This window comes from Mesoplodon mirus (assembly GCF_964341445.2).
Source record: "Mesoplodon mirus genome assembly, chromosome: 2".
In the NCBI taxonomy this organism is placed as follows: Eukaryota; Metazoa; Chordata; class Mammalia; order Artiodactyla; family Ziphiidae; genus Mesoplodon; species Mesoplodon mirus.
Window position 1 is genome coordinate 228452071 of NC_138977.1, and position 11263 is coordinate 228463333.

General features: G+C 54.8%; 1 protein-coding gene across 13 annotated transcripts in view; it reads right to left on the minus strand.

Annotated features, from left to right (window-relative positions):
- Positions 1 to 3301: 3301 nt before the first annotated feature.
- Positions 3302 to 11263, minus strand: part of EBF3 (EBF transcription factor 3) — a 117504-nt gene continuing 109542 nt past the window's right edge. For 2 of the 13 annotated variants that reach the window (XM_082607261.1, XM_082607259.1), the window contains exons 12-17: positions 10745 to 10810; positions 9911 to 10088; positions 8744 to 8932; positions 8151 to 8240; positions 6990 to 7102; positions 3302 to 5894 (exon numbers count right to left, since the gene is read on the minus strand). In XM_082607261.1, coding sequence (XP_082463387.1) covers positions 5877 to 5894; positions 6990 to 7102; positions 8151 to 8240; positions 8744 to 8932; positions 9911 to 10088; positions 10745 to 10810 — 654 coding nt within the window. In that variant the 3' untranslated portion in view covers positions 3302 to 5876. Of the gene's footprint in view, positions 5895 to 6989; positions 7103 to 8150; positions 8349 to 8743; positions 8933 to 9910; positions 10089 to 10744; positions 10811 to 11263 lie in introns of all 13 variants that reach the window. The other 11 variants (XM_082607257.1, XM_082607251.1, XM_082607252.1 and 8 more) reach the window with 7 other exon arrangements.

An 11263-nucleotide genomic window follows, 5' to 3' on the forward strand; every position in this document is an offset into this window, starting at 1 on the left:
CACGTGCCCTCCTGACGTGGCTGGGAGGGAGGGATGGTGGCTCCCACTCCATCCAGATGGGCTCGCTCACTCTTCCTCTCTCTCTCTCTCATTAATTCCTGAAGGTCTCTGAAGCCTAAATCAGGGGAAAGAACAGAGGGTTTGGAGACAGGAGACTTTGTTTGGCATCAGGCCCTGGTCCTTGCAGCCTTGTGACCTTGGGCTGGTCACCTGTCCCCTACAAACTGAAGTGTTGTCACCCGAGAGAGGGGAGCCAGATCCAGCACAGAGCCCCATGGGTCGGCCGAACAGGATCCTGTGACAGGTGCCCCTCGACCCTCCGGTGCCACGTGTGGGTGAGGCACGACGCTTATCTGCTATTTGGAAAGGTCTTGGGTATTCTGCGCGCTGAGAAACTGTATTTTAAGAGGTGGTTTCTGAGGAACCTTGAATCAAAAGTGGTGTTCACTTCCCTCCTGAAGTACTGTCTACCCTGATCTTGTCCCGAGCCCCATCCTTTCGACGGACCCACACTCAGTCCCGGGTGCTCGGTGGTACACTGCAGCCTCGACCGGGTGCCCTCGATGTAGAGATAGGAAGGTAAGGAAAGCACGGCCTTGTCTTGTCCTCAGAAAACTCAGAGTCCTTCCAGGGTACGACAGGAGACCCCTGGGAGGCAGCGGCTGTAGAAGCCTCCCTGGGAGAACTCCCAGGGCAGGCTGTGCTCAGGAGTGAACGCTTGGGCTCAGACTGGATGGCCAAGCGGGACTGGCCGCGTTTTCTCTCCACCCCACGTCGTAAGCTCTTGGGGTGTAGGGCACACTCCACGTGGCTCCACATGGGGTGGCACAGAGCAGATCCAGGGCGTGGCGGGTACGAACCAAAACTCACTGCAGTCCCAAGAGAACGTGTCTCTGTTGGCCGCCCTCAGCGGATCATGACTGCAGACCTAGAAATCACTGTGGGTTCCACCGAGGACGTCCCCGGGTTAAGCCTCAGCTGGACTCAGAGCTGACGGGCACCTGCTGCTGTCGTGGGTCCACTTTGCCAGACCCGGGCGGTGGGGAGACCGCGTCTGAGTCTGCACGGGGTCCAGAGCCGCTCCCGTTTGTCCCCAGGCCGGGGGCTGGGAGCCATGTGCGTGCTGGCTCCCCAGCCCCGGACCGGCAGCCCCGCTCCCCGTGAAACCCACAGCCCTATACTGGGGATGACAAATGACCAAAAAATCAATTTGTAATCTGATTGGAGGTTTTTGATTTCCTCTGATGAGTTTAAATTTCATTAAAAGCAACCTTATTCCAACATAAAAGGAATCCTTGAAGGGTAAAGCAGGGGATTGTCTCACCGAGTATAAAGCATCCCGACTCTTTTGTGTGATTTATTCATCGCGTTAATTGTGAGGGCCAACCCAGGGTGTCCGTTGGCAGCTGTGCCGTTATCAGGGCCTGGGATCGGCCGGGCGGGCTCAAAGCACAAGGACTCACATTCAAAACTCGCTCTTTGGCATATTGACACTTGAGTTATCAACAGCTCTTATTATCTGCTGGGAGGGAGCCAGCAGCTCGTGGGGACAGCAGGAGCCACAGACCCCGCCGCAGCCGCCCCCCTGCGTTCTCTTAATTGTGTGTATTCTCTGGAAAAAGTGATCATCGCAGCCTCTTGTCTTGATGAGAAATTGACATTTTCTGAGGACTTCTCTGGGTGCCGAGCGGGGAGATAAGGCCGGAGTTGTTTTAGAGGCGGGCGGGCGTTCCTTCCTTTCAGGGGCCTCTTTATTGCTCCTGTTGACCCGCTTGATGAGTATGGATTTCATGAGGTCTTTTTCAGCATTTGAACTATAAAAGGTTCAGAATGACACCACCCCTTATAGACAAAAGATAACCTTGCCCTTTGAATATATCGATTCTTTATTAACTAGGCTGTTTAATGCAATGAAATGAGGCATTAGATTGAAGCCCATTTCAAGTGCTTTGAATAATCTTTAAAAGCTTGGAAGACCCTGGAAGGTGGCCTGACAATAACTGGCGCACATTTGGCGAGAATGCAGTTCTCAATTCGGATTCAACACACAAACATAAAATAATTTCCCTCCCCGCTGGTCACAGGGCCCAGGCGAGCAGCTCAGAGAGGCAGCCCCTGCCACGCCCCTAAGCAGGCATCGCTGGCACCGGCTCAGAGTGGGGAAGGAGGTGAGGTTGGTCCCCAGCACGCGGGGAATTGGTGGGGGCGGAGGGGGGTGGGGAGGGGAGGGGCCGGCTGCAGCCTTGTACCCCATGAGCCTCTTTCTTCGCTGTCTCTTTAAGGCTGAAAGGAGAATGCAGTCAGAGGAACCCGATTGTCATGGACAGGAGAAAAAGGTATTCACAAGTTTCTTTATGTTTTGAATAATCATTCCCTGTTTTGCTCGGCAGGACAAGTAATTAAGATGACATCTGTGAGTACTAATTTGGATCACACTTATGTGTATGTGTTGGAGAGCTGCAAGCCAAAACATGCAAAACCAGCCTTTCATTGAGGAGCAAATGAAAACCACAGAATGAAACGGAGTGGGGCTGCTGAAAAGGCACAGGAGCTGAGCAGAGCCGCAAAAATCAGAGCCCCGGTGCTGACGGCGTTCTCTCATTAGAGCCGTGCCGTTGGCCACACCTCCGTGCAGCCCAGGGGCAGGCGCAGTGCATGGGGTCTGTCACACCACGGCCGTGGACCTGCCGTCGGCGATGGTGTCCCTCAGGTCAGGGTTCAGTGGCACTGGTGTCCGGAGCCCTGGTGTCTGCCCATCCGACCGGAGCTTTCCGAGCTGGATCTTGTCCTGGTGGAGCACGGTGACGGCGACAGAGGAGCACACGTCTGGAGTAGCCAGAGTGCTTGCCCTCTACCTGCCAGTCCTCCAGTTCAGAAGCAGGGGCGGAGGCAGGAGGGCTTGGGGCAGGGGCGGGGGTGACCAAGCCCCCAGCGAGTCTCGAGACTGTGGGCCGCAGTGCTGCTCTGGCCCCCGGGTCTGACCCACAGTCATGTTCCGATGTGCCGGCGGGCGTGCAACACACGTACAGGTGGCCCCTCTGGGGACCAGAGGCATCTGAGTAACTACAAGGAACCCTCCGTGCAGCTTAGACGAGCGTTTGAGGGCAGATAACCTTGGAGAAGGCTCTTCTATGAACCGTCTTCATCCTGGCCAAGAGAGCTCTGGGAGTGCAGATCAACCCCACCCACCCGGCCAATGCAACTGTTGCGTGTTGCGCAAAGCCATTTTAATAATCAAAGCAGATCAAATTACCCAAAGTGAAATTCACAGACAAGAAATACTTTAATTAAATATTGTGTAAAATGAACATTTTTATACAGTTAAATATCTGAAAAAATGTACAGATAAAACAATCTTATTGTAGGGTCTTTAACAGTAAAATCTACCATTTAGTGGAGCGCTCAGTTTTGAGACGATGAAGCCATGAGGGCGACTAATTAATCTAAAACACAAACCAAGTGCAGGGACAAGGAGACTTGCGAACGTCCTTAACGTGTACACGTGAGCTCATTTTTAGGTCAAACCCTTACTTATACAAAATAAAACGGAGGCAACTGAGTTCCAAAGTGACTCCTCAGGCTGGTCACAGGGCCAGAGTGTGACCCGCTAACCCCTGGGGAGGTCCTGATTCTTTGATTTAGTCCCCTGAATGGACACTTTCTTAAGTCCTGCATTGTTTTGTTTTGGTTTTTGTCAAGAAAAAATTTTAAAGTCCCTCCTTTTTGTTTTAGGTTTGATTTCTGCTGCAGTTTGCAAAACGTTTGCTGTGCTGTGTCTGCAAAGGGAAAACAGAAACGACCCTCTTGGTCTCACCGCAGGCTTGGCACTAACAGGTACAGTGTCTGAAGGAGGCCGTTCCAGTTTTACAAGTACAGACGGTGCTGCTGGGCTCTGGCCACAGACACCGTGTTGTTAGAAAGGAAGTTTACACGAGGGGCGATTGTGGGTCCCCCGAAGCCGCTCTGAATCGGAGGTGGGCGTGGGAGGACACTGGACACAGCAGAACCAGAGGCAGAAAGCAGTGACACAGGGGCCTCCGGGCTTGTGCGTGTGCGTGGGTGTGCTTTACACCGTAACTCTCCAAATGAAATACTGACTGACAATTGTGGGGCAAGCCTGTGCTCCAATAACACAAAGGTTCCTTAAAGAAGTCCACTTTTAAGGCATCAGAGACGTTAATGTGGCAAACAGTTTAATTAAAACATCAGAAGTAACTTTTACTTTAAACTTTAGGCCTCTGAACGTTTCCAGTAAACACAGTTCAGCTGTGTGGCAAAGTCATGGGTGGCAGCTAAGATGACTTTTTACATTCTACAAAAAAAAATAAGAGGAGGACACAGCCCCAAACGGTGTCGCCTCTTCGTGGCCGCTCCACATGCACGGAATCTACGAGGGTTTGTCACAGCGGGTGGCACCGTTTTGTTGTGACTATACAACGAACGTTTTTTTTCTTCAAAAGTATTTGTTCAGATAACTTAAAAATAATATAAAAATAAACAATGCATTTGACTTTTCCTCAAAAAAAAAAAAAAGGACGGAAAGTCTAAACAAACAATAGCAAATTTTGGAAGTACAAATGAAATGCAAGGATGTTGGTTCACTGAACGAAACAGATCAAACAGTTCTTGGCTTTAATGCTCTTCCCAGCATCACAACACCAGGCCATGATCAAAAACCAACGCAGACAAGAAAAAGGAACCGAAAATGGTGGGAAAAGCAATGTACAAAATTTCAAAGATAAATACAATATTTATAATTGATATGTTACAAAATAAAGTCCCTTAGCAACAGCAAGTGTTCATGGAAAAGTAAGTGTTGAATGGAGACCATTTTATTCCTTATAAGATGCATAAGGAATAAAACTCGTTTTTTTTTTTCTAAATATTTAAGTGGATCTGAAAAAAATTCAAGACAAGTGTATAAATATTTAGCTACAACTTTGGCAAAATCACAAAAGTCTACAACTTTTTAACCACATACAAAACACATCAGGGAAGAAGGATCTAGAAGTCAAAAGGACAATTTCTGGTACAAGAAACATGGACCTCACAGTAGCCTAAGAATGCAATAGTATACAGTGCTAGCAAAAGTTGAAAAAAATGTCGCAGATCACACTTGCTTAACAGGAAGCTCTAGCAGTGGGAGAATATTTTAACCAACAGACAGACAGTAGCATTTTTTTTCCTCTGTCAGTCAGTGTGCTTGTTGAAGGCAAGAGAATTCAATATCAAAGTTACAATTTCTAACTACAATAAGTTACAAAGTTCCGTTTCATTAAGATGAAGTTAAGCAACGATAGACCCTCCCCCCCGCCCCCCCAGTCCTCCTGATCACATCGTCTCTTCCTTTCTTCCAGTTTGATGGCTCAGACCTCCTTGGCCCCCTTTTGTCACCACAAAAAAATATTTCACATTATAGAGATACACAACCATTGTGAATCTAAGTATGAGTACAGAAAAATGTTTGGAGGCGTTTTTCATCAGTGTTTGTTTCATGATCATCAAAATGGTGCATTCACAAAGTTTCTCCCAACACACAGCAAGTACTAGACATAGCCAAGACGGAGTCAGAAACTTTATACAAAATAGGCATCGCTTTGTTCTCCTTATTCTTCAGGACTGAGAAATGTGAAAATATGAGAAAAGTTCAGTCAATAAAATGGAATTGTTCATGAAGAAGTAGGTCGTTTGTGTGTCGATTCTTAATAGTTTAAATAAAATCTTTAAACAAAGTCTTTTGTAGCATCTCAACCGCTGCTGATGTACTGAAGACACGGTCTCCATCAGCACCTCTTATGTACCAACGTGTCCCCTGAAGCCCGTCCTCGGATGCTGGGCGCGGCGGGAGGTAACAAGCACCCCTCACATTGGCGGCACTACCAGCCCAGACATAGCTGAAAGAGAGAGGGGGCGGGTCAGGGCGCCTCTCACCAGGGTGGGGGACCGGGGGGAGGCCTCCCTGGGCTTCGGTCGGCAGTGACAGTGGGTCTGCACAACCCTCCGTTAACCAGCCGTGGGCTCGGTTAAGGCACCTACTTCAGGGGGTGTGGGGTGCTCGTGGGGGACAGGTCCCCGGGGTCCTCGCCTCAACGACCCCACGGGGCAAAGGGAAAGGCTCTGGCCTTTCTGGGTGTGAAGGGCCGCGGCCCACACACGTCAGTGGCTGGCTTATGGCAGACGGAGGCCCAGACCCCCCGGAGGCCACCTCTGTCGACAGATGCTGAACCAACCTGGTCACTTCTGTGACGCCGGCCAAGGCCGGCTCTCGGGCCGCGGGGCCCCGGGCACAGCTCTTGCTCCCTAAGCCAGTCAAACCGGACGCGCCTCGGGTCCCCCTCTGCTCTCAGCCCCCGCCTCGGACCTCCTGCTGATCGTTCTGTATCGTAATGGTGAGTCGCGGACCCGCCAAGATCAAAGCCACTCACAGCCCACCTGGTCACAATCTCAGGGCCAGGGGCCCTCAAGAGACACAAGTCACGGCTCCACCGTAGGGAGCGTGTCCTTCCTCTTCTCGGAGGGAAAGAGAAACTTGGGCCAAGAGGCCAAGTGCAGCAGGTGCTTCCCAGTGAACTCCGGGTACAGATGTCATCTAGAATCTGGTAACTTTAATGCTGTTCAATTTTTGTCAGCGTGATCGTTCTCATTAATTGATGTATAACATATTAATACATCTGTTCACGTAGTGATGGGAGCTTCAATTTCTCAGTTCATTAATTTCAGAACTATTAATTTATCTCCGACTCACCGTTACAACTTTATGGTTTGGAAGACCTGTGTGTGTACCCACGGCTCTCGTGGCGCCACCTCTCAATGGGCCCTGGCACCGAGTGGACGGCGGGCAGGGCCATGGCACCCGGCCACCTGCCTCTTAAGCACCTGTGGTCTGGTGACCGCTGCTGGCTTGCAGGCCAGTCGGCGGCCCTTCGGGGCTGGGCGTCCCTCTCACGCTAACAGGTGTTGTGCAGACAATTATTTCAAATCACGGATACCTTTCCAGTTCCTTTTTTGAGCATTAGTTCATCAAAGTGAAATATGCCACCGACTTCACAAAAGGGCCAGTTTGTCTTCTCCACGGTAGCGTCCTCAGCACCCAGCAGAGAGCCTGGCACATAGTAGGCGCTCAGTAAATACTGGTTGAATGGATTCATTTTTTTAAAGGAGTAACTGGATTTGGTTTTCACCGGGAGGAGCATATACCAAAGGTGGTGTCTGAAAGAGGCCAGACGACGGCCACTTAATTAATTTCAGAGCCCGTGGGCCTCAGTCAGCCACCGAGAGCCACGTGCAAGCTCACGGGGCCTAGGGGCCCTCACGCAGCCCCGCCTGCCACTCGCACCACCGGCCACTGCCCAGAGGGCCCCAGCACTGGGCGGGCGCTGGGTGCCCGCTCTGCGCGGCCCCATCTGTAGGCAGCTGTGCCAGGCGGGGCCTCCCGCTGCCCTTGGGCGGGACCTTCTCCCTCTCACGTCTTTGAAAGAAATGTCCTGGAAAACCAACTCCTGTGCAGCAGGCTAGGTGCACGCGCCCTTCCGAGGACAACACAGCCTCGTGCGCCCCATGGTCCGTTAGACCAGGTTGAGAATAAAGGCTCAGGCTCGGGACAGTGAGAACGGGCCAGTTTCGAGGTGGGAGCTGCAGGCGGCACCGTGACCCATCACCCCAGGCCTGAGGCTGTCCCACTGCCTTGTGAGTCGGGGGAGCGACAGGCTTGCACCTGCCCACGCTCTCGGCTGAACGGGACGCAACCTGGACCCCGCTGCCTCCACCAAGGCCCGTTTTCCTTCCCTCGCGGGTTCCACTCCCTGCAGGTATGGGCCGCTTTACCCGTGGGGACACTTAAGTCATGTTGGAAGGATGAGGAAACGGGTTTCATCCACCAAGAGGAAGAATCCGGTTGTGGGGACTGAACGAGGGGGGCTCTTTCCCAGGAGCATCGGGTTGGGGGGTGGGTGTCGCACTGCGGCAGACGAAGGAGAACATGCAACAGCCAGGGCTGCCCCGCCGGGAGCCCGCGGGGGGGCCCAGGGGAAGGTCGGAGCTCCCGCCCCCCAGGGAGAGCCCCTCACTCCAGCCCTGCGGCCCAGCCTGGCCTGCCCCGGGGCCCTCCGGGCGCTCCCAGGCCGCGGCCTCAGGCCAGCGCGCACCCTCACCTTGCAGTCCGTTCCCGTTGGCGCTGGTGCAGGAAGGAGGAGGGGAAGCTTGGGGCCGGACCACGGGCGCGAAGGCGCTCTTTTGTTTCACTGCAGAGATGACATTGGCAGGTGAGAATGAGAAAATGCCGTGTGTACTGCTACAGTTTGAAGGGAGGGTGACCGAAGAGGCTGCCATGGTAGGGCTGGACGGCACTACTGCAACAAAGCAAACATGGTCAGGACGCGCGACGCCGGGCACGGCCACACGACAAAGAGAGCTCCAGGGCCTCGCCTGGAGCGTCGGGCCAACAGAGCAAGCACGAGATGTTTCTGGCTTGGCCACTCTCTGGATAACAGGCAAACTCTCGCGTTGGACTGTTCATTTCCAATTGGGCGGCCCCCTTTGGTGCCGATTTTGTTTGGGTTTCCAATGTGACCGCGTGGGGCCCGTTTTAGGTCAATTTACTGTCGTCACGTGGACGCCCAGCCTCCAGAGCCACCCTTCCTTTTATCCAGTAGCTCACACCACAGAACATCCAAGCAACGCACACATTTGACTTTGCAGCGAATATGAATCTGTGTGATGACGGGTGACAAAAACAGACACTTACTGCCGTAGGGAGAGTTAGCGGAGGAGCCATTAAGAAATCCAGGCGAGCCCGGGACCCCTAGGCTGGCCATGGCGCCACTTCCATATCCATTCATGCTACTGCTGACTGCGCTGTAAGAGGACTGCTGGGGAGGACTGCTGGGGACGTATCCTCGCGGGGACACGCTGCTTGTATTGCGACTGTAGCCGACTGCTAAAATCCCCCCCCGGCCAAACATAACATCATTATCAGGGAGAGACACTTGGGGGGGGGGGTTCCCCGCAAACCTCTATCATCGATCGAACGCTTTCAATTGACCGTATGCTTTCCTCCAGCCCCAGCGCCTCTCGCCAGCTCAAATAACCTTGTCACGCCAGCCCTGCTCGAGCGTCCACGCCGAGCCCCGTCCTGTCTCCGGCGGCCTCGGCAGCCGGCCCAGGCGCACTTCGATCTAACCGTCAGCAGCTTTCACGTTCCTCTTTAGAAGCAATTATCAACGGCGCGATTCCCGGGCCGTCCCCCCGCGCTAGGTGAGCTTTCGGCCTCTGCAGACCTTCAAATGCCACGGCTGACAAGGAGAGCTGTTTGTGGCCATAAGTCCCCAGGAAAGGCTGTTCTGGGGCCTCCACGTCTACGGCTGCTGTTTCTGTCGGCGTGGGGAGGGGAAGCGGGAGCCTGGCTCCCACCGTGGGGTGCGGGCGGAGGGAAGCCGAGCGGCGTACGGGGAGGCGTTTTCTGGGATCACGGCCTGCACGGGCTTTAGAGCAGCCGGAAAAGGAAAAGGTGCAGGTGGGGAGCGGGCGCTTCTCTCCGTGTGCTCCTTCCAGGCTCAGAAACCAAACCCCACCCCCTGACCCCTGTGCAGCGCATCCAGGAAGGGTCCGCGGCCCCCTATGTCACAGCTATCCTAGGGCTTATCCCAGCCTTTCCAGGAAAGCAAAGCCCCTTAGGAATCAGTTCAAGGAAACGGCTAGCAAATACCAGTAAACCGTGTGGCAGCCGCTGTGGCCTCTGCCTCAGGTTTCTGGGTTCTCTGAGCATGCTCTGCCCGAGGGCCTCTCTGAACAAAGCTGCAGAGCCCGGGGCGCTGCCCACGTCCCCGCCGGCCTCAGGGCACAGTCAGCCGCAGCAGCTAAGTCCCACCATCCCAGCTGGGCGTCTGGGGAAGGGGCGGCCCGCGCGGCGTACCTTGGTCGTTGGCTTGTGACGTCTCCGACACGTTGACGGCTAGCTGGCTGCTGAAGGAGTTCACACCCATCATGCCCGTGTGCGCAGGGGTGTTGCCCACGGTGGGGATCTGGTTGTGATTGCGAGGGACGCTGTACAACGCCTCGGCGATGTCAGCCGCTCGCTTCAGGATGATCTCCTGGAGCGGAGGCGGCCGTCACACCCAGGCCAGGCCGGCCCCCTGCCCCCAGCTCACCGACCGCCCCCCCGGGGGCACAGTCCCAGCGCCCTCCACCTGGCCCTGCTGGGCAAACCGTAGGGGCATCCCACTGTCGCTTGGTCCAGACTGTGACAGAACGTATTTTTTAATGGGAAAAGAACCTCCCTCAGGAGAGCACTTTCAGACCCCGTCTGTTCCTCCTGCACCCATGGCGCAAAGGCCCCTGACGGATGCACGGGGCCAGGGCGGCACGGAAGGCACTGGGCTCGGGGTCAGAGGCACGGGGCCACGTCCAGAGGGAAGTCCCCCCGAGTCTCTGTTGCCCAGGGACCCCCGAGCCCCAGCAGCCACAGTCTGCCCACCACTGAATCCACTGGACGGGCCGCGACACGGTTCTTCCTGGAGAAAGCCCCTCTGCTGTGTTGCCGGCACTGACTGGTAATTTTCTACTCGGATACGCACTGGGAGGGCACGAACGGGCGGACAGAGGCTCCCCCCGTGGGACGCTCGGGAGGCCACGTGTGCCCAGAAGCCCACGCCGGGCCCAGGCCAGCTGGCCATCCAAGGTCGTGGTCACCCTGGCGGGGCCGTGGGGGGGGTGGCGGCGGGCGGTGGATCAAGCTGCCATCGCCTACCTGGTTGTTATGGGGCATCCCGTATAAGGCTTCCACGAGGTCGGCCGCCCTCTTAAGTAACACTTCCTGGAGGAAAAGCAGAGGAGGGATTTCACGGGAGGAGCCAGAGAGGCTGCTCTTGCGAGAAGGATCTGCAAACTCAGTCACATCTGCAGCGAGGACAGGACCCACCCAATCCCTGCCACCTGACTGACCCCGCGCGGAAGGAAGGCACGTCTGTGGCGACGATGGTGCCCATGGTTTTCAGCGTCGACTCCTCGTCCCTCATCCGGACAGGCCAGCGGGAGGCAAGCGTGAGGAAGCCCAGCCCAGGCGTGCGCACGCACACGTGTACACGCACGCACGCACACACGCACACATGTGCGCGCGCGCACACACGCACACACACACACACACACACACACACACGGCGCAGATATGAAAGGCCCAGGCTCCACGTTCGCCTGTTAATTCCTAGCACTTTAGTGGGGAAGAACATAAGTAATTTCCCGTATCTTAATTAAACTGGCGGAGTCCTTA